Raw genomic sequence first — 24223 nt, 5'->3', positions numbered from 1 at the left:
ACAGAAATGCACTATCCAACCTAAATGACTATTTTCTATCATACTAGTAGTTACTAATTATTCCCCACTGCTGTCTCTTTGATGACAATGCCACCGATATTGTCAGTATAACTAATGAAGTCCATTTTCGTAACTTGAAGTTCTAGAATGAGTTTTCAGTTTTATGAAAACTTTAAAATCTAAATGAAAAGTAAATTTCATTGTGGCAATTCCCCACTGTTCAAGGTACATGGAGATGATGACATAACTGAATGACTACCATCCCAGTGAACAGTTTTCATATTAACTTCTCATCTTACCTTGTCACCAAAATTCAATACATCATCTGCATGGGGTGTTAAGATTTGTACCCTGTGCCTCATTCAGAAAAGAAGCTGGCCCTTTGGGGCACCAAATGGCTATCAGAATGTATCGATTTCATAAGCATCACAGATGAGGTTAGCATAGGAATGCTGAGCAGCAATGAGGGGCAACAGAATACAGTTCTGATGAGCCATACCTAGCTCCTTCTGTATGTTGTCAGGGACTCCTGTAATAGTCTTTCTCCTTTTGACTTTCTTCGGTCGTCTTACCAGAGTGTCTGTGTAAATTAGAGACCGCCGTAGGCTGGCCTGACGATCGAAATTCTCCCCTAATGTAGAGTAGTAGAACAAGCAAAGCAATGTTATTTTCAAGCAAGCTGACACCATGCACTTTCTTCCAGAAGCTTGTTGTCAAATGCTAAGAAGATATTAATAATGATGTTAGCCAGTCATATGGTGATGAATGAATGCTGAAGGGCAAAAAGGGAAGGAAAGCACATTATCATCATAAGGCTCTTTTCCAATTTCTCTGTGTGTGTCCTTCCAAAGGAAGCACCTGGATCTCATTTCCAAATGAGCTGGAGTGGAAAATGCAAATTTGTTAACAACACGCCAGAAGAGTGATTCTGCATTATTTTAAACGTGAGTCATCTGGGAAGTGCTTCACGTAGGTCCCTTGGTCTCAGACATCACTCATTACATCAGCGTGCATGTGATGATGGCAATAAATGTATCTTAACACATTTCATACCGCTCAGGAGTTTTCTCGTGTTTCGCGCGCCATCTGTTAAGGACCACTCACGAGTGTTCTTGTTTTTCACACCCATAGAAAAAGGAGCGAATCTAGATACTTAGGTAAATTTTGTTTGGTCCCCCTTCATAGAGGACAATGTTTTATGCAGTACCTTACGTTAAAAAAGTACAAGGAACTTTAATTGTTTAATTGTTTTTGTAAATAAAAATGTTATAATTATTGAAAAACAACACCTAAAGTGCATTATGATGATTTAAATAACGTGCAGTTTGTCCAAAAACGTGCGGTCCCTGGCATATGTCTTAGAGATTTCTATGCGGTATGCAATGTGTTAATCATTTAGTCAACTCCAGAGACCATCACAATGTCCCATCCTATGTGATGAAACAGATAACTTAGTCAAGAACTCTCAGATGAAGAGTTTTTCCTCCAGTCAAGGAGGCCAACAATTTGGACAGACTGCGGAAATGAGCTGTGGTGTGAGATACTATAATGAAAAATAAAAGCCTTATAATGATAAAGTACTTTTACCACAATGAGACCCAGTAGCACTGCTGTTGTTAAAGCTGCACTGCTTCTTTAGTTCACAGTCACTTGTAATAGTCGATCTGAATTTAGATATTTCAGGTAATGCTGCAATCAATCCCCAAATGTCAGATCCACAGGACTTCTTTCTCTCGAGAATGTGAGCTTGTGTGGTGATTGACACACAATGGGAAAACATTAAAAAATAAAGTATCAGTTTTTGATTGGTCTGCTTTAAATGACTTGCCAGCTAAATTAAAGAAAGCTTTATAGCACGGACCTTGTCAAGTGGTTATCTCCTCAAAAAGAGATTTTAAAAATACATATATATACACACAAATTATGTACTTCCATCATTCTTTTGTTGTGAGAAAAGTATAAAAGCATTCTCTCTTTTTAGCAATATTGACACATTCAAAGTGGGTATTTTGTGAACAAGGTACTTTCTATAATAATAGCAATAAGTTGTAAATAAAACTTGAATCAAAACAGACAATAAAAGAGCTGAATGATCAAACTACATTTCACCTACTAAGGAACAAACTTCAACTTGAAAATGCTTGCCTCTTTGTTCCTAATGGAGGAAAACAGAAACCATTGAGAGAAGACCCTGCAACACCAGAAGGTACCATCACTGTAACAAACGTGTCGCTCTGTGCAACAACATATAAGGTGTTTGTAAGTGGCAAGTCATGCCTTCAATGGTCCATTAGTTCCCTGCAGCAGAGGGGAAAATACTTCCTTGTATCAAGGCATCAAGAATGGTTAAAACCTAATAGACAGTTGCATTTAGTCTCTAGTTTTGCTTCCTAAACAAAAACAAAAGCTAAACCACTCAAGCTCCCAGGAAATAAAGAAACAAACCATGAGGATAGAATCACCATTAAAGATGTCAAACTTGCCTTAGCTGGTTTGGCTCAATGTTTAGAGTGTTGGCCTGTGGACCAAAGGGTCCCAGGTTCGATTCCAGTCAAGGGCACATGCCTAATAGATTCCCAATGTGGGGCGTGCAGGAGGCAGCCCATTAATGATTCTCTCTCATCATTGATGTTTCTATCTCTCTCTCTCCCTCTTCCTTCCTCTCTGAAATCAATAAAAATATTTTGGGGGGGGAAAGTTATCAATTAAATAAATAAAAATAAAGGTGTCAAACTCTCCATCTTGCACTGTTACCTAAAAGGACTGTGTTCCCTGCTGGACTATACATTTCTTGAAGGCAGGGACCACGATTCATGTCAATGCCTGGCACAAAGTAGTTATTCAGTAAATACTGAATATTCAGTAAATATATGAGAGGAATCGAATCATTCTCTTTCACTGAAAAATGGCATTAGTCAGTCTGGCTTACTACTTAGAAATAAATTTTGCTGGCTCAAACATCAATACAAAGCCAGTTTATAAAAACTGCTTAAGTATGTTTACCCACTCTTATTTTCCAGGTGGAAGAGTTGTTATCCTACATGGCAGATTATGAAACATACTTATATATACATTTATTTTTAACATTTTTTTCTCTTCAACATTTAGAACATGCTGAGTCCCATAGAACTACAACTAAAGGGGTTAAATTGGTTTTCAAGCTTGCAGCTCATTGCGCTAATGCTCTACCTCTATGCCTGGCGGGCTTCACTTTGGACTTGAAATAATATATTTGTCGGCACTTTCCCCCCAGCTGAACCTTACTGAAAATCAACTAGACGTTCAATGTTTAGCCAAATAAGTGAGCATTTGACAATTCCCAACAGGAAGGTACATTTTTATCTCAAGAGTCATCTGGGGCTTTAGAAAATGTCATTTAAATAGCAAGAAACTGTCTAACCTAGGTCAATTCAACTACTTAAAGTGACAATTTTTAATTTAATGCTTTTTTATATCAGAATATTAGAAAAACTACTCCCTTTATGAAATATATGAATGAGTACCTGAACACATGTATCCAGAAAATGGATCAATACATATGTAATTAGAAATTATATTTAATTTCTACATTTCCGAAAACATTAATCACACAAAAATAAATTGCATTTTGATATAACTCATATTGCTCCTTTTTTTTTGTCATTAACCTTTCCTGTGTGGCATTCTGAAGGCCTCCTTTTATCTTTTTATTTTATTATTTTTTAAAAATATGTATTTTATTGATTTTTTACAGGGAGGAAGGGAGTGGGATAGAGAGACAGAAACATCGATGAGAGAGAAACATTGATAAGCTCCTTCCGGCACACTCCCCACTGGGGATGTGCCAGCAACCAAAGTACATGCCCCCAACTGGAATCGAACCTGGGACCCTTCAGTCCGCAGGCTGACGCTCAAACCACTGAGCCAAACTGGCTAGGGCAGGCCTCCTTCTAAACTTTATGTAATTCATATCAAACAGGAGAGGATTAAAGCTCAAAGAAAGGACACTGTCTCCTGTTGTGACAATGCATTTCATTGTAAATAATTCATTACTCCTAAAATTCTAGTTACTCTGCTTTAAATTTACTAATGTCAAAATAATATATTTTATCCTAATTCCATTACAGATTGTCATATTTCATAGCACAATCTATTTATAACATTATTCCTGAGGCACTTAATCATACATAATTACATTTCTGCTGCATTTAATCAATCAAATAATATAATGCATATTCTTACAGAAAATATGCACCTATGTATTTCATTGAGCAATAAACATTATACTTTGTTCTGAAACATAGCTGCTTATAAAAATAATCTTTAAAAAATATGATCTAGGTGAACAAGCATCACATTCAGAAAGATCAATGATGTTATCTGCAAAGAAAATGGATTAAAGTGCCATGATATTCTTCCTTTAAGGCTTATGCACAATAAATACGTGAAATGCACATGGAATTTAAAATAATTCATGCACTTATTTATTACATTTCTCTGGAATTCAAAATGAGTTCTAAAAGTAATTTTTAAGTGCAAGGTTTTTTAAAATTCTCCAATAACTATCAAAATGTCATTAGTCCTTTAAAAATTAACCAATGCCATGGCAAAAAGCTTTCTAATGGCAGTCAACAGTAATAGTCTCAGAAATGCAGCAAATGTGCTATGGTTTTCACCCTAATTTTTAATGAAAACTCATCCTTACTGGTCACCTGATTTCTTTTAGATTCTAGCCCTGTAAGCCATGCTTTGTATGGACTGATATCAATGATGACGATCAGTACTCTATTTCTTTCTACCACACAGTCCAATGGCTGAAGCTATTAACTCTTAACACACCTATTTTGCACTGTATACATGCCTACTAACGTGATAAAACAGGACAATTTTGATATTTTTAACAGCTCATCTAAGTTTGTGAAATACTGACTTTGAACTTCATGTACCTTGTAATTTGTCACCTTTAATTATCACAGGTGATTCAAACTTGAGCATACTATTCTAGAAGAACTTGAATTTTACACGTGGCGATTTATATTCTAAAATTTTATATTAAAAATTAACTTTTATTTGAAGATTGTAGAATTCAAATTTTAGGGATCAAAATATAACTTTACCATCCTATTGAGTTTTCTTTAAAATATGTTTTCTAGTTATTGTTAATTCACATGATATTTTTATTTCAAGTAATTTTTCCCTCTTTTACCTGAGAAAACAAAAAGGTAAAACCTATCATTAAGAAATATCACAAAATTGTTATTTTTTTTTACTTTTATAAATATTACTTAAAATAGCCCTTTAGGGAAAAAAACGCACATAGTTTTTCTTATCCAAAAATCACATTTAGAATATGTCTCCATATAATCAAAATATATTTTAAAGGTAAGTCAATTTAAAACGACAGGCTTTAAATGAGTGGCTGGACCACGGAGTTCTTCCACATCAATCTTTGGTGACACAGTCTTCTAACTTAAAAGCAACAGCTATTTTACATGTACACGCACAAATATGTTTTAGTATTCCCTTCATTAAGCAAAGGAATATACACATATTACAGCTTTCCCTCTGATGCATAAAATGCTAAATGCATATGACAACAACAACAGAAAGCCACAGCCACTCTCCGGAGTACATTATGAACCTTGTCTACACAGCGAAGCATACCGGTTATGTTAATAGGAACCACATCAGCCTGGACTGTCTGGGCGTGCAGTCGCATCTTCTCTTCTGGTGTTGGCAAGGGAAGAGACTGGGCCCAGTTCGTCTGAGTATTAAGGTCAGGGAAGTCACTTGAGGTTGGCGTTTTAGGTCTCCTGATGGAAATATGTCTTTCCTCTTCCAAGGAGGAGATAGAACCCTGTAGGCGGAATGAGGAAAAAGAAGCCACAGTGTGTAAAGAGATGACAGAAACATTTTTTAAAAATTTAAACTGATTTGAAGCAAAAAACAAACAAAAAACACCTGGTCACATTTAGGAACAGAAGCAGTGGTTTGCAAGAACTCTGCTCAGCATCCTGAGCATGACCCGTAATATGTGTGATTCGCAGAGGCCAGTCTCTAAACCATGACTGCGAAAGGTTTTGCTGACCCACAGAATCTTAAGTTCTTCCTGTTTCCTGTGGTCAGAAGATTATGGATTCAGTTTAACATAAGAAGCCCAGAGACACAACACGGCTGTGACCATCAATTTCCATTTTTATTAAAATGTAGTTTGGCTCAAAATAATTTCTAGCCTCAATCTCATTTCCTTTAGGCTCTGGCCTCAAGGGACATTTAGAAAATGATAGAGCTATTGTTGTTTGACTACTTGTGCTCTTCTGAAACCATTTATATGGAAAAATATCTGTGTGAAATTGTTTACTTATAAGAAGCTGACTAAAGCTGTGCTCTGAGCCTTATCAGAATTCCATGAGAACATTTCTAGCAGTGTCAGTTTTGATACAGATTAACATCCTAACTGGGGACCGTCTTTAATACTGTTCCTCCCATAACATCTTAAAAAGTGTAAGCAAGAAAGCTGTTTTGGCAAGCATCTGATGATGGCCCCGTGGCAACTGGGTTGGTGAGAAGGAAGCTCCAAGAATTCAAAAGAAATACACTGCGCTCAGGCACAACAACAAAAAGGGGTAACTGACTTTTGTTGGGAGATGGCAGTTTATAGTAAGAATAAATGTATAAGAACAGTTCTTCAAGTTGAAAGCATTTAAACTACCACCTATGAAAACAAGGCACTTAAAAGAGTTTTATTTAAGAATAAAAAGTCAGTGACTCTTCCCAAGGGACCACCTATAAAACCCGGACCCAGGTCACAGCAGCTCTCCTCTCCCCCAAAGCAAGGGTAACTGCTGTCCTGACTTCTAGCATCACAGCATCCTTGGCCTGTATTGAACTTTCTGTAAAGGAAAAGTTCTGCAGGTCTCTTTTGTGACTTCTTTCACCCAACATTTCATTTGGACAGATTGATACTTTTTAAAAAAATACATATTTTTTATTGACTTCAGAGAGAAGAAGGGTGAGGGAGGGAGAGATAGAAACATCAACGATGAGAGAAAAATCACTGATCTGCTGCCTCCTGCACGCCCCTTGCTCCCCAAATGGGAATCGAGCCTGCAACCTGGGCATGTGCCCTGACTGGGAATCGAATCGTGACCTCCTGGTTCATAGGTCAACACCCAACCACTGAATCACACCAGCCAGGCAAAGATTGATCCATTTTTAAAAAGCATATGTTGATGCCTTTTTGGATTAAATGCAAGTTTTTAAGAGGACATCAGTAAGAAATCTATAGAAACCCATCATTTAGAAATCTCAAACACTTAGAAGAGAACACTGTCATCACTACTGTTAATGAATTAACCTTCCCACACAATACCTGTATTTATTCTACAAGTACCGCACTCCACAATCTGAAGAGGGCTACACAGAACAGATGAAAATGGTTTGGCGTGTTAGGGATATGGTCTTAGGTGAAGAATCCAAACACCTGAATCTATTCACATTATAACTTACAGTCAAAGGACCTTTAGGCTGTTCCTAAATGTTGAGGTCCCTTGCTGTAAAATGGGAATATCCTGCACTCTTAGGACCTCATGAGATGATAGCTGTGGAAATGTCTAGGACAGTTAAATGTCATGGCCATAAAGGTGGTGGTCATATAAATGCGACTTCACGAAAACAAAACCATGAAATGACAAGTACCTGCACTTTTCTTTTATTGCAAGACTATCCATAATAAATGCATTATAGAAATAAAAATATAAATTACATAACTAGACATCTCAGTATTTTTTACTTTAAATTCTTTATGCATAAAACATGTAAAATGATAAACTACTTTCTTTTCCACCTAAAGAAACTATAAAATGTCTGTAATTAAATAACGAACATAATTGGAGTATATGTTACTGACATCTTAATCATGATACTAAATACACCATATCCATTCATGTTTGATCTGACACTGGTTACAGCTCCTACAGATCCTGAAAAGACAAAGGAATGTTTTGAGTCGGCCGCAGCAGCTACGCCAGGCTGACATAAATCAATTATTTCTGCCTCCTTTGCAGTTATGCTACTCTTGTTAAGTTTGATTTATAATACAGATTCTCTACTCTTACATTGTAGCTACACATACACATAAATTAAAGAAAATTTTGAGAATTTCATATCAATTTGTATAAAGGTCACATGTCTGAGGTTGAAGCTTAATCTAGTAAATTAAAAGGTCACTCCAACTTTCTGACATATTTACATAGAAATAATTCCCCAGGCAACCTTGAAATATAACACAAATCTCGAAGGCCGTAAGAAGCACATCCTAACTGAAAGTTTTAAAAGAAAGGAAAGCTTCAGATGGCCAGAGAATAAACAGCACGGCGACATCCTGCGGAGAGGGTTACCGTTTCGTGTGACGTCCGCTGAGGGACCTGGAGGAGCTTGGTTCTGTGGTTTGCATGCGACTCAGCGGTGCACATCAGGCCTAGTAAACTACTTTTCTTTTAGTTGTCAGAATCGATAACTATCACAATGGAACGGTACTTCAGTTAGCTTCGTTACCATGGGACGGTCACCAGGGACAGCTCCAATGTGACAACTGACAAAGATCATCTGTTTTGTAAAGTGCTCCCTTCATTTCAAGAAAATTTCCCAGACTAGCAGGGCACAGGTAACGTTCCATGCAGAGTGACTGTTAGATAGTGCTACAAGCTACTGAAGAAAATTAGAAAACCAGGATGGTATGACTTCCAAAATGACCTGACCTATGCCTCCTAGTATTTATAAACGCAGCAGGAACACAGAAAAAACCTCCTGCATCTCAATGGCAGAACACAGCACCAGCACTGACATCATGGGAACGCTCCCGATGACTACCTTAGCCTCTTCTCTGGCCTGCACGCGTCTGTCCTTGTTGACTACCCTCCCGTGCTCCTCCCCTTCCAAGAGTGGATTTCCCAGCACCACAGCCAGGTCATGGTGCTCCTCCTCTCAAACCCCCCAGATCCTTACTATGGCCTACAAAACCCTACGTACGTGCTCTACGAACTGGCCCCCTGCCAACAATGACCTCATCGCCAACTGGTCTGTCCCTTGTTTATTCTACCCAGTGACATCCTCCTCCACGAAGTTCCTTGTACACATCACGCACACTACTGCCTCATGGCCTCTGTACTTGTTGCTCCCACCACTTGACATGTCCTTCCCTCAGACATCCACACAAGTATAACCTTCTTATTCTTCAGGTGCTTAGTTTAGTCAAGAGTCCCCTTCCTGTCGAGGTCTTAGCTGTTCACCCTACCTAAAATTTTAACTCCTTCCCAAGATTTTATATCCCGTTTTCTGTTTTCTAAGCTTCTCTTTAATACACACATATCACCAGTATACACATATTTTAGTTACTTATCTTGTCTCTCCCATGAGAATGTAAGTTCTAGGAGCCTTTAAATCGGAACTGTAAGAGAGTTATGTCAGAATTTTTAAATAGCTCTTTGTACAGTTTGGCTCAGTGAATAGAGCATCAGAACTGTGGACTGAAGGGTCCTGGGTTCGATTCCGTTCAAGGGTACATGCTGGGGTTATGGGCTCAATCTCCAGTAGGAGGCATACAGGAGGCAGCCAATCAATGATTCTCTCTCATTATTGATGTTTTTATCTCTCTCTCCCTCTCCCTCTCTGAAATCAATAAAAATAGTTTTAAAACATAGAAATAAAAAAGGGACCACCATCTAGTAACTGATTTCTACATGGCTTTCCCAGGGTTACAGGTTTTAAAGGAACTGGTACCTCATTTAATTTTCACAGCACTAGTCTCACTTTACAAATAAGAAAGTGGCCTAAAATAACTTTACTTCTGGAAAGTTCAAAAGTGGGCAAGTGGAATGGAAACCCTCAGTATAGGGCGAGTTACTTTTTTAAACACTGAGTTTGAAGTTGCCTTGCTTTCAGAACTTAAATGCAGTTTTTAAAGCTGTTAATTGGTCAATAATGTTCACCAATAGCCCATAATCTGGTCCTGGAAGGAACGCAGAGTCACCAATAAAACTTAAGAAACCACTATTCCTCATGTCAAATCACTTAATTCAAACAGGGAGATCACCTGCCCCCAGGGGTGGTTGTGTAGATTCTGGATGCTGGTAGACTTCATTTCAGAGCCCACCAAGTCCTGCTGGAAACCAGGCAGCCTCCCACCAGATGGACAGTGGAGCCTGCCGTACAGTCTCTTTGGCAAATGGCCAAGTTACCAAAGAGTAGGCTGAACTGTGAAACACAGATTAGACCAGGCTTTAAAAAAAAAAAAAATCTGCTATGCTCTTAAAAATTAGAAAATATAATTATAAACAGCTAAATCTAGTATTCACTTAGCAAGTATTACATAAGAATAGACATTGAACCGATGAAACAACATAGGACACTATTGAAGAGGACACCAACGTACATTCTAGTCCTTTTAGTCTTTGGTGATTTTACTCCCAAAATTATATCTCTTTTGGGTTGACTCTTGGTTTTGAAGATTCTAGATAGTTTTATAAGGTGTCAAAACCATTGTAGTCTTTCTTGGCTACATGCTGCTTCTACTCAGACCCGAGAGATCCTGACTTACAATTGTTCTCTCTTTTTCCTTCCCCCATTCCGGACCCAACCTCAACAACACAGAAGACCAAGTGTGGTGGACATGGATCCACACAAAAGCACAGTTCATGGCCTCCCAGCAAACTCCATGATCTGGCTGGGAGGTAGTTTTCATACCCACGTTATTAAGTAACTAATTGTCCCTTCTCTCTTATTCAGCATATTAGTCCCTTTATCACAAAACCTAGACCTTTAAGGACTCTAAACTTTCTTCATGTACTCCATGTACTGAATTAAAATAGTCTGGATTTAAACTATCCCATATTACGCGATCTTTTCCTCAAAATAATGAAAATAGGTAATTAGAGTATACATTTTAACTGATATAGTAATTTCTTATTTTAATGATCTTTTGATTAGAGTAAATCATAGATCCAGAGTATATAGTACAACATAATGAATATTTAGGAACTCGCTACCCAACCCACGCTCACCATATTACCAGTAATTGCATCCACCTCCATGCTCTTCCCTGCTTCCCCAGAGGTAACCACTCTCCTGAACTGTGTTAATCATTCCCTTCCTCTTTTTTAAGTAAGTGTGTATAAATATGCCTAAATTAGATGTTTACATTTATTTGGACTTTTATAAAAATGGTATCATGCTCTTTGCACTGTTACTTACTTGTTATTATGTTTCTAAGACACATGCATATTGTTGTGAGCCTGCAATTCACTGGTTTCACTGGGGTACACACTGCATTCTAATATCACATTTATTATCCACTCTTTTTTTTTCTTTATTAAGGTATTACATATATGTCCTTATCCCCCCATTTTCCCCCCTGCCCCCACTCATGCCCGCATCCCCCTGGTGTCTGTGTCTATTGGTTTGGCTTATATGCATGCATACAAGTCCTCTGGTTGATCTATTCTTTTATTGACTGCCTTTTAGCATGAAGGTGGTGCTATTAATAATTACACAGGACAGCAGCTGTAAACCAGGGTTGTCCTGAGAAAACCAGAACATGTGGTTTATAACTCTTTACAGTTGAGGAAACTGAAGCTCACGAGCAATTTAGCCAAGACTGCTGCCACGGACAGGTGGGAAAGCTGGCCCAGACCAGCACTCTCAAGCATCATGTTATGTAAGCCTCCATTTGCAGTTACAGAGCAAGGCTGCTATCCTTTGTATTCTTCAAAGTCCTCCTTTGATTCAAATATCTCTTATCATGGAAGGCTAAAACAAACCCTGAGATGCCAGTTCAAAGAATAACAGGAAATAGGAAAGAAAACTTCAGTTTCTATCAATACTATTAAAGCCAACTGTTTATTGCCATAATCCCAGCCTCATTTATCTGTTTGGGGTGAATTTTACACAAGAGATTGAGTAACTCATGACTGACATGCTTTCTGCTGAGACAATGGGGCCTCTATGAACGTTTCTGTGACTTGGTGAACATATCATCAAATATAACCTCCGACAATGGCAGTTGGAGAAATGCCCTATCGACTCAGGATGTATTTTGGCATCTATAGCTGAACTTCCTTCAAATACCTGAATAACCTCTTTAGTAGTACCTGGCACACAATGAAAACTGAAAGAACAGAACAGAAATGTCAAGACTAGAACAACACTAAAGTAATGATTTACTCTCTGATTTTGCGGATGAATAAAAAGTATTTTGTGGATTCCTACATCCCTTTGCAGACAGCATTTTTCATGCAGCATGTTTAATATTTAGATGATGTACAGAACATATATAGTTGAAAACACTTCAAACAAGTTTTTCTTGTCACACTACATCATCACTTTGAAAGACATATATGGATATCATTAGCAAAATACCTTTCTTCATAACATAAACTTGAGGTTTACTTGGCAAATGCTTTGCATTTATTATTCTAAAATAATTATCCAGAATAAATAACCAGAACAGATGTCTTCTAGGTTCTCTGTTCTAATTTATATGTTCTTAACCTTCACCTTATTAGCAACTCTCATTTTAGGATAGGGCTTCTGTCCTAAATATATAACAAATGCTCAGTATTTGTTGAATGTGAGTAAAGCTTTTGTTCTAAGCACCGCTTTTGATGTCAGAGCATCTGTAGCCTAAACATTTAACTCATGTGTCCCTTCTAAAGACAGTCCACTGGTCTCCTCACCTTTCATCTCCATCCCCACCGCCTATCTAGGAAATACAAAGAAAAGGGTTTTCCCAATAGAATTTCCCCTCCAATCTGACTTCTACAAACTCTGTACTTAACAATGACCCCAACTGTTAGAGCCACTACTAAGAACATGAGTTGTAGTTAGGGGCCTTGGTCTTAACATGGAGACCATAAATTGCTGGCTGGGAGCCCTTTATAGTTACTGGATTCCCACCTGATTTCAAGTGCCAACTTGATCAGGTACTAAATCCCATGCAGACTAGGGTCTATTTCTGAACTTTACATACTGTTTTTAATGTTTGGTCCTACTCGTCTGTACATTCAGAGGCCACACTGGAGTAATTCCTGACTCCATGGGTCAGCACCTGCCACTCTTCCTTCCTCACTGCTCTTCAGTTGCACAGCTTGTCCAGGTATGAACCTCAGATCCAGCCTCTTCAGTCCCTCCCTCCTCCCTCCACCCCTCAAATAACTCCAAACCAAAACAAACCAACTGCTCAAGTTGTTATTGGTATTGTGTTAATGTTATAAATTAACATGGGCAGAACTGACAGCTTTTGATATTGAGTCCTCTAATCTCAGAGCATATGTTTTTTCATTTATTCAAATCTTATTTGTGGTATTCTATAGTATTTGAATTTTTTCATATAGATCTTATCCTTTTAAAAAAATATGTGTTTGTTGACTTTAGAGAGGAAGGGAGAGGGAGAGCGAGGTACAAACAAGTGGCAGAGCTAAGGCTCGAAATTTGTGGATGGAGCGAACTCCTGTTCCATCTCCCTGCTCAAAAAATCCGTATCAGATGTTAAACTGCCGAGAAATGATAGAATAAGGTACTTCTTATGCTTACTAGGACATGCCATGTCGTGTGTGTGCGTGCGTGTGCGTGTGTGTGCGTGTGCGTGTGTGTGTGTGTGTGTGCGTGTGTGTGTGCGTGTGTGCGTGTGTGTGTGTGTGTGTGATCATTATCCCTGACTTATTTCCAACAGGACAGGAGCCTTGTTTTATAAGGGCCAATGACCTGTCCACACTCTGTCGCACGTTTGGGAGAGGCTGCTTGGAGGGGTCCGTGCCAATGCGCGTAAGAGTAGAAACTCGTTCACAGAGACTGAACTTCTCTCAGGTGTGAGCACCTGGGAACTAAACAGCTGTGTGAGAATTTAGAAATTACGCTTCCATTTCCCAGGAAGATCTGTGGTCTTGGAATGCCAATTTGCCGATTTGCACTGGGGACTCTGCATACTCCCTAGGCTGCACCCAGAAACCACCTGTCTCTCCGGGTCCCACTGTAAACTAAATGCTCCCCTTCCCTGAGCACCACAGAAAGGCTGAAGTATAGCTGGGTTTTTAAAATCTCACAGGTGAAGGAGATGGACAGACACTGACCAAAGGGTACGGGCCTTCAGTCTGCGATGAGCAAGCTCCTTGGGATCTAATGTACAGCATGGTGACTCCAGTACATGATACTGTGCTGTGTACTTGAAATTTGCTAAGAGAATAGACCTTCAGCACTCTCATCTCTCTCTCTCTCTCTCTCTCTCTCTGTCACACACACACACACACACGGTAACTATGTGAGGGGATGGATGTGTTCATTAACCTGAGTGTGATGATCATTTCATAAAATATACTTTTGTCAAATCATCATACTAGATACAATTTTATTTCTCAATTATACTTCAATAAACCTGAAAACAATTTTAAATCAAAACAACACCCTCATGATATAATTCATCATCTGATTTTTTTAATTTTTCTTACTCATATCAACAAGAGAAAAAAATAGGCTTTTAAAATTAAAGACCAGGTCAACTTTGAAATAACTGCTTTCCTATTATAGTAAGAAACTTTCTTTGTGTATTTTATAGTTTCAAAGGATTAACCTAATATGTCCAAACACCTTTACAGAAATAGGAAAGACATCCTATATAATAAAAGCCTAATATGCCAAGTGTCCGGTGCACAAAATTTGTGCATGGGGGTGGAGGGTGGGGTCCCTCAGCCCAGCCTGTGCCCTCTTGCAATCCGGGACCCCTCGCTCCCAACTGAACCGACTGCTCGCTCCTTGTCTGCTCGCTCCTTACCCCTTGGCTCACCACTCGTTAGCACTGCCGCAGAGGTGGGAGAGGCTCCCACCACTGCCGCTGCACTAACCAGCCGTGAGCCTGGCTTCTGCCTGAGCAGTGCTCCCACTGACCACCAGGAGGCAGCTCCAGCATTGAGCATCTGCCCCCTGGTGGTCAGTGCGGCCATAGTGACCAGTAGTTCTGGTTCTGCCATAATGGTTGCTGGGCTTATATATATTTAGATATGCTAAGGCCGCTCAACCACTTGCTATGACTTGCACTGACCACCAGGGGCAGACAATCAATCAGCTGCTATGATGTACATGACCACTAGTGGGTAGACACTCCGATCGGTAGGTTAACTTGCTGCTGGAGTCCGGCCAGACACGCCCTGGAGCCCTCCAGTGGTCCTTCCCTGGCTGGCCATCCTCCTGTGTCCCTCCCTAGCCCCGATCATGCACCGGTGGGGTCCGTCGGCCTGGCCTGTGCCCTCTCACAATCCGGGACCCCTTGGGGGATGTTGGAGAGCTGGTTTTGGCCAATCCTGCAGGTCAGGCTGAGGGACCCCACTGGTGCATGAATTCCTGCACGGGGCCTCTAATTCTGTAATAAAAACCTGGGTTCAATCTTCATTAGAAAACCAAAAATTTAAGGTAGTAATTTTCTATTTTTGAATAACTGTTATCTACTTTTTTTTCTCTGATGTTACTTATTTGAGAGAGGATAATAAATTCTAAATAATGTTCTCCAAACAATAAGACTTTGATGTATTGACCTAAATTCCACTGAAATTTCTTAGGTTAATTTAAAACGGTTTTTAAAGCAAACCCTGTTCATCAAACCTTATTTGTTTAGGTGATTTGTGTCAGTCAACATTTCTTAATAAAATGAAAAATAAAACTATGTAAGTTAAAAATCTCCATACATTTTTATTCTTTCGTGTGCATTTAGTACCGAGAAATATATTTGTCTTAAGTAGTTTGCACATATCACAAAAGATGGCGTGAGAAAAAGGAATGCAGATACGAAACAATATCACAAAAGCGAACAGCCCAGCGCTATCATATTAAGTAAAAGCACTGCCCATGCTGGATCTCTGCTGCTATACTTAGAGCTCTTCTTTGTAATTTCACTAGGTTCTTGGTCACATGAAAAAAGCGAAACAACAGAAATAAGATACTTTATTTCTTTTACCCAAAAGAGAGTATTCAAAATGCACAAATATATTGATTGTACTCCTTTAATAACTTCTTTGGATCAGGAACTTTTTTTCTTTCCAGGCTAATTTTAGCCCTCGAGAATATTTACGAAAGATAGTACTGAGAATTCCTTGTGTACCCTTACCCAGTCTCCCTTAATGTCGATGTGCTGCAAAACCATGGCACACTTATCAAAACTAAGCCGTCTGCTTGGGATAATACTATTAAACTAAAAAGCACACACACTTTGTTCTAATTTCACCAGTTTTCCCACTTATCTCCTTTTTCTGTTCTGGGATCCCATGGTGAATTTAGAAGCCTTACCTTCTGATCTGTTTCATCATCCTCGTCTGGATACTCATCGCTGGGTGGACCGGAGCTGGCGAAGGTGGGTCCCTGGGAGTAGTACTGAGAGCTCCGGTGGCCATCCCGCCGCAGCTGATCACACTCTGCAGGGGGCACAGGACAGGACGCAGAAAGGGCGTTAGGAACCAAAGGCCTTTACTCCTCTCTATTTACCGCTTCTGGTAACACTTTCCTAGGCATAATAAGACTTTAAAACAATAATAGTATTAAAAATGAAATGATAAAAATGACTAAGAATTAGTACAGCAACTACTACACACTCCATGCCAAGCTCCTATACTTTACAGGGACCACCTTCAGACCTCACAGCAACCCTCCGCGTCAATTTTTGACACACAACTGCCTATGTAATTCCACATCAAAACCCACAACCAATCCTCGTGCTAGGCTTGTTTCCTAGACTCGTCAGCTGGAAGTGGCATGAGAAATCACTGGTGATAACACTCTCATTTGTAGTTCTCATTTTAACTTGGGTGCCAAACAGCCTATAGTCATTGTGCCGAATTTAATATGAAGCTGGTGGCAGTCTGAGATGCCTGCCAGGCCACAGAGGAATGCCTGGCACCATCGAGTGGCAGGTAAACAGGAGGCCTGATGCCCTGGATCACAGGGGGACTGGGGCCACTGGCTGCTTAGAGACTGGACACTGTCCTCAAGGAGGACCCACTGCACTAATCTGTCATCAGTGGGGGAGTGCAGCCAAGTTCCAAAGGCTTTTTAAAACTCCAGGAGCTGCTAGGTGGGCGTGGCTCAGTGGCTGAGTGTCACTTGTGGGCCAGGGGGTCACGGTTTGATTCCTGGTCAGGGCACATGCCAGGGTTGCAGGCTCAATCCCTTGTAGGGGGCGTATAGGAGCCAGCCGATCAATGGTTCTCATCATTAATGTTTCTATCTCTCTTCTTCTCCCTTCCTCTCTGAAATCAACAAAAATATATTTAAAAAAAAATAATAAAGCCCTAGGAGCTTTCCCACTACCCAGATGCCACCTTAGAGGAGCATTTGCCTTGCAAAAGTATCTGCCACGGGTTCCTTTAAATATCCAGCTTGCTAAAGGAGTGCCAAATGTGTTTGCTTTGGGAAAGTTTCCTCTTTGCACAGCTTTACAAAACCATGTAAAAGCACAGAACCAAAGTAGGCCACCTTCAGAATTCCTTTCAAACACTGGGATCTATGATTCTTCTTCAAAGAGGAGGCAGTAGTTGCGTTCGTACACGGATAAAAATTCTCCAACCAGGGAATAAAAAAACCTCACTCTCCTTAGCTACCACACAGTGGGAGTGGAAAGTTTCCAATCCAGGGCTACAAATTAGAGTTTTAAAAAGCCCACTGAAATAGCCATGAGGATCTTTAGAATGCCAAGCTAGCCCTGGCCAGGTGCCTCATTTAGTTGGAGCATTGTCCCATACACCAAAAGGTTGTGGGTTTGATTCCCAGTCAGGGCACATACCTAAGTTGGGAGTTCCACCCTTGGTTGGGGTGCCTATAATCAATTGATATCTCTCTCTTTCTCTCCCCCCTTTCCTTTCTCTCTCTAAAATCAATAAACACATCCCTTGATGAGAATTTAAAAACAAAACCAAACACAAATAGAATGCCAAGCAAATTTAAAAGTGCATATATAATCAAAAGATAGCTAAATATTATTATTTAAGTCACTTATGGGATATTTGTGGGCTGAATTGGCAATCACTCTTACTATTGTGTAAAATGTAAATTTTAAAAAAATTTCTGCAACTTCCAGAACACACCTTATTTTTTAATAAGTATTTAACTCATGCTAACCTACTCTTTTCACATTTTCTCCAATATTTGACAATTTTTCTAAAAAAATAAATAGTACAACCAGAATCTATACTAGAGATACTGTTACATAGAGCATAATTAGTAGTTTTCAAATGTTACTCGATGCGATTTGGGGATTCTGTAATTTTTTTTTGTTAACTACCATAAAGCTAAATTTAAAAAACAATAACACTCAAGCTCAACAGTTTTACATTTCATTAACTTGTGCTATTGCATTAACTTTTCTGTGGTCCTACAAAACTGGAATCGCCTAAGGATTAAGAGTGCACCTTGTAAAACACACCCATAAAAACTGTTACCACTTGCAGCCATTTACCATGTAATTCAAATACTTGCCACACGAAACAAAATACAAAGTGAAGGCCAAGGTCCCTTTAAATGTAGTCTTTCTGTTGTTCACGAGTCGTTTCCCCCTCACCAATGGACCCAATAGTAAGTATGTTTGAAATGATAAAATTTTATTGTTTTAAGAATCTGCATTGCATTCTGGATGCCACGCCAGGTAATGTTTGAAGAAGATTCCCCTTCAAGGAAACAAGGATTCCCGAACTAGATCATCTCTACAGTTGATATTAGTTACAATATTCTCGAGAAGAATATTAAAATGACAAAAATGACCTCATACATGTTACATCTTAAAAGACCAAAATACTGGAAAATTATTCTTCCTATGCTAAAAGCATAAAAGTCTTGCAATTATTAGTACTCCTAATAAACGGTGTGACACCGTTTGACCCTAGTTTAAGAGGCAACGCCTCCTTTTATCTCAATGAAGTTTATGTCAGAGAAATGTTTAAATAGTAATATAACAAATAGTAGGATATCAAATGAAAGTTGATGTTGGGTCAAAGATTAAACTAGGCAGAGTAAATATATGGCAGATCACCAATATTCTGAATCTTACAAATTTCCTGAAATCTAATAAACTCCTCAGTATCCATTGTCATTTATCTTATTCCAACTCTAGGGGAAATGTAGGAAAATGTCTCTTGTCAAGTTGCAACATCTCTCAGTTTCTAAAACCGTGGCTTTGTTCGTTAAAAACGGAGTTTATTGTCTGTAGAGTGAGATATAAGTGCAAGCCATCATGAATAAACAAAGACTTTTCACACACTCAACAGAGTAACTGCAAGGCAAAGCAGAATTTAAAGCCGGGTTATGCCTGCAACTCCAGGCTAGAAACAAGATACTAAATGTAATAGAAGATCTGTCTTTAACGCATGCTCCTCTTGCAACAGAAATTAAGAGTAAAACCCTGTTATTGTTCTCCTGGTGCTGCCTGGATAAAGGTGTCACTGTTCCCTGTGTCCTCTGGTTTCCCAACCACCAATTTCCTCCTCCTTCCTTACCTGTCAAATTATTTTCTTTAGTGCAAGAACAATGAACAAACATTTCTTGGTGGACCAACGTTTGCAATACAGAAGGACAAAAATAATGTCACAGAACGAGATGGTTATCCAACCATCCCGGGAATTTAATACTGCTCTGGCTTCCAAACTTTCACGCAGCAAAGCTGTTCTTCAGGCTTTTCGTTTTAATACTTTAGAGATGGTAAGAGGGTCTCCTGCAAGAAGCTTTAAAGAGTTATTTTTCAAATAATTGTCTCTACTGGAAACTCTTGGTGAACTTCCACTTTATATGTTATGTTCTTTAATTTGTTGAATCAGCCACAGTGAACTAACAGTGGTTCTCAATCTTCCTAATGCCTCGACCCTTTAATTCAGTTCCTCATGTTGTGGTGACCCCCAATTTCATTGTTACAAATTGAACATAATTAAAGCATAGTGATTAATCACAAAAACAGTATGTAATTATATATGTGTTTTCCGATGGTCTTAGGCGACCCCTGTGAAAGGGTCGTTTGACCCCCAAAGGGTCGCGACCCACAGGTTGAGAACCGCTGAACTAGAATATGCAGCAGATACAGAATTCCAAAACCTCAGGGGCTTAACACAATCAGAGTCTCTTTGCTGCACATTCTGCTCATCTCCTCATCCAAGCTGAGCTGGCAGGGCCTTTGCTCACCATAGTCGCTCAGGGACCTGGAGCCAGGCAGAAAGAGGCTCCTCTCTCCCCTATCCCCCGACCCCACACCCACTTGTGCTGGGACAATGTGCATTTCACACCTGCTATAGGAACCTCTGCGGAAGGACCCAGGGGTTACTTCCGCTACTATTTCTTTAGACAAAACAAGACACATGGCCATACCTACCTTCACAGGGGACAAGAAAGAGCAATCCTACCTCATAAGCAAGGGAGAAAATGAGAATATCCAAACACAACTCTAGTAACTCTTCCAAGCAGAGGAATAACACTGAATCTGAGATCTTCCAGATCCCCGTTACCATTCCCCCAACAGTTACTTAATGTTTTATTTCCAATCACTGAATGAGGCTGAGAGGCTTTGGATGTAAAATATGCAACAGTAGTGACAGGCTAACCTCTGTGTTTCAGGAGGCTGACCATGGGGGACAGTGCACGGAGGAGCCCCTTGAATGTCTGGAATCCAGACAGACCTGGCACCACCTACACCTCTGAGACCTCAGGGACATTTTCGCCTCCTGGAAACTCAGGTTCCACCTCTGTAAGCCCGGACGTCACTCCTCCTGGGATCTGCCATGAGAATCACTCAGTAGCACGACCCACTGAGCTGCTCTCCGTGGGGAGACTAGGTGAGGGTAAGCTGGAACTTGGCACAGACGCTGGCTCTATGTGGCAGATGCTCAAACACAGCCATCACTGGCAGAATATACCATGGAAACCATAACTACCTCCAACTCTCCCACTTTTAAAAGCCAGTAAGCAAGCCCATAACAAGATTTGCTTGGCTGCACAATTCTTTAAGTTTTTACCATCTTACAAAGGTGTTGTTTCCATCTTTATCAAAATATCATGAGGCTGTATGTTTTCCTAAGGATGTGCAATACCTACCTACATCATACTGGGATTCTCTTACTGCCAATAGCCGGGATACTTAGTTCTAACTGCTCTCAATCCAAAATAGAGCTAAAATATGTTAACTGATCTCACTGCAGAACTTACAGTCATGACTTAATTGGTTTTACATAACCTAAAGCCTCCTACTTACAGACATTTTATATAGGAAGGGTATCAGCCAGGTGGGTGGTGAATGTATTTAATATAGGGTAATTACTAAAGCAAGGGCAGTATAGAGGTTCCTTGATCTGAAAGTATGTGTTAGGAGTTGAACTGTGTCCCCCAAAAAGAGATGTTGAAGTTCTAACCCCTGGTATCTGTATATGTGACCTCATTTGGAAATAGGGTCTTCCCAGTCAGTTTCTTTCCATGATGCTCTAAGCTTCCTGCCACAGGAAACAGATATATTTGTCTTATGAATTATGAAACTCAGGTGTCAAATTTCTGGTAGACCCATATTTCCAAGCTCCTATCCCATTACTTATCCCTCAGATTATCAAGAACACTTAAAAACCAGTTCTATTATATGTCTTTATCCAGGACCAGAGGACTAAGAGCACAAGTCCTACAATGTTTAGAAGAAAGGCAATTTTAGTTCACCGCTGTATTGGCTATGACACAGCTAAAGGATCTAGTTTAAGCCTTCAAGTAAGCATGTAGGAAAAATTTACTTCACTCAAATACTATGCTTTATAAATATTAGATAACTTATTTTCTTAATAAAAATCAAACCAAACTGCATTTGAAAATAGAAGAGATTTACCTTCTAGTTCATGAACTTACTGGGTGTGGCAATACTGGAAGAGAAAAAGAAACCATACTGATACTGTAGTTAAGATTTTGCTTTGCTAGTCAAGCATATTGAATTTTCCAAAATTATATCGGTATTTTTCCTAAATTATTCAAAAACAGTTGACCGTTAACATACTTAAATTGTCTTTAAGAATCAACAAATTATAACATAATTATAAATGGTCAATTGTTTGAATTATTCAGTAATTTGTAGCATATCGAGTGTGTTGAAAAGCTATGTGAAAGCTTAAAGCACCATAGATTTAATATAGATCTTTTCAATGGATATTTTCCTAGATAATTTTAAAGCAATTTTAATGATAGATTCCAAATAAGTATGCCCTTTTGTTTTAGTATTACATTAATGATTCATTCTTTTCTCCCCTCTCCCCTTTAGGGTAATAATTTATATGTAGTTATATAGCAATACCTACAATGACATAAAAGAGTATTCCTACATATGGAGTATTAAGTCCAAATTTATCTTCCAGTAAATGCATATTTGAGACCATAAAACACTTCTTCATCAATCTCATGTCAATGATACTTAGCACCCTAAGCACCATAAAAACATAAAAGGAAAAGGAGAATATCTATGGGTTTAATGGTTAAGCCCAAGTCCCTCTAAAAGTTCTAAAAGTAAATATCTCCTCTCTTAATGGTGCATATAAGACATAATGTTCCAGCTGCTAGAGTATAATTTCCTTAAATGTGGGTAAGAAAGAGAGGGCCAATAAGGGCCAATGACTCAATTTCTCAAGAAACCTGATAACAACAGCCAGGTAATGAATGGCAGCAGTCAAGAACTCAAACTCTGAAAGTCAATAGTTGTGTGTTCAAATCCTAGCTTGCATTGAGCTAGTGGGGCTTAAGGGATATATTCCCACTTTCAAGGTACTTACAAATTAGTTGACAGATAAAGAAGTTCACATGACAATTTATGGAGCAGTGGTTCTCCAAATTATACCAGCCATCCCATCAGTATTTATTATGTTCAAGAAATAAGAGGATGAGGGGAGAACAGGTGGGAGAGGATGAAATAGGGAAGATATTGTGTAATGCTCTATCAGGGTATCTAACCAGGAAATTTAGTCTTGGTCGACCTTTAGGGGACTGACCAAATCCACATTGAAAAACTAACTAAATCATGGGCAACTCCCAAAAGATTTCTGTTCAGGTAGACCAGATGTCACAGGAAAGCTTCATTTTACAGAGAAACCTCCCAGAAAAAGTTTGGGGGAGGAATAATGTAGAAAAGAGGAGATGGTGATGGAATGCCATCTTTGTAACAAGTGGGTTTCTTTGCCAAGAGAGGGGGGAGAATGATAAAAAGGCTGCCAAATTCCTATGCCTAAGTTATTTTAGCACAATTCCAAATGACTTCTCATTCAATTTACATAGTGTGTTTGGCAAAATAAAGTGATCAGGATGGGGAAGATGGAGTATTAGAGACGAAAAAGCACACATTAATTGTGTCACCAGCTCAACAAAAAGGAAATGAATTTATTAGTGCTGACTAATATATTAACAAACTGGAAAGAGTTCCTTTCCCCCTACAGCCTGGGATCAGTGATGTTGATATTAAACACTGCAAGCCATCTCATTTTATGTAGAAGAGTAAAAAAAAAAGGTCATTTTGATTAACAACTCTCTCTATAGCTAATTCCTATTAGAGTGGAATACAAACCTTCCCCAAAAGTAAAGAATTAAGTATTAAACTTAAGGGGGTTGCATACAACTGTTAGCATTATTTTCACTGCAAACCATGGAAAGCATGACTCTTAAAAGGTTATTTGCCATTGCAGAAAACTAAACGTTAACATTTCTTCTCTTCACATACACGGATTGTTTTACGGAGACTTGAAGCACCCAAGCTGACTGAAGCTGAGGCGAAGCTGCCTGATGCCCGGGACGAACGTGAGAGTCCGACGGGTCTGCCAGTTCTGGCCCAGCACCATCAGAGCACAGCCAAATGGGAGGTGATATCATTTCACTTTACAATGAAAAAGCCCTATCACTGGCAGTAGTGGAGCATCACCAAGGTTACTCAATATCAAGTAGCCTGCAGAGATTCTGAACCAACACTAGAGACTTCAGTTGTTCGGTGAATGATAACAAACCTTATCCACAGTACCTTCAATGTAGCATTTTTATGCTGCCCCGGGTGAAATATAGAGGCCACTCAAGTTACTCACTTTATCAGGAATTAAAATAGAATTGCTGAAACAGCAGACTGGCTGCAGACACAAAAACAAAACAAAAAGCCTTTTGTTTAAACACTCTATAGTGCTTTGTTAAGACCTGGACCTTTAAATGACTGTCTTTGCTATTCTGTCTTTTGTGT

The 24223-nt window shown here is 39.2% G+C and overlaps 1 protein-coding gene across 1 annotated transcript in view; it reads right to left on the bottom strand.

Moving 5' to 3' along the window:
• Window positions 1-24223, bottom strand: part of NHSL1 (NHS like 1) — a 119276-nt gene that overhangs the window by 14221 nt on the left and 80832 nt on the right. Inside the window, exons 3-5 of the mRNA XM_015572058.1 lie at window positions 16306-16430; window positions 5644-5836; window positions 500-631 (exon numbers count right to left, since the gene is read on the bottom strand). Coding sequence (XP_015427544.1) covers window positions 500-631; window positions 5644-5836; window positions 16306-16430 — 450 coding nt within the window. The remainder of the gene's footprint in view (window positions 1-499; window positions 632-5643; window positions 5837-16305; window positions 16431-24223) is intronic.

Source organism: Myotis davidii, unplaced genomic scaffold (genome assembly GCF_000327345.1).
Source record: "Myotis davidii unplaced genomic scaffold, ASM32734v1 scaffold266, whole genome shotgun sequence".
In the NCBI taxonomy this organism is placed as follows: Eukaryota; Metazoa; Chordata; class Mammalia; order Chiroptera; family Vespertilionidae; genus Myotis; species Myotis davidii.
Note: the sequence above shows the minus strand (reverse complement) of the source record. Positions and strands in the feature narration are given on the sequence as shown.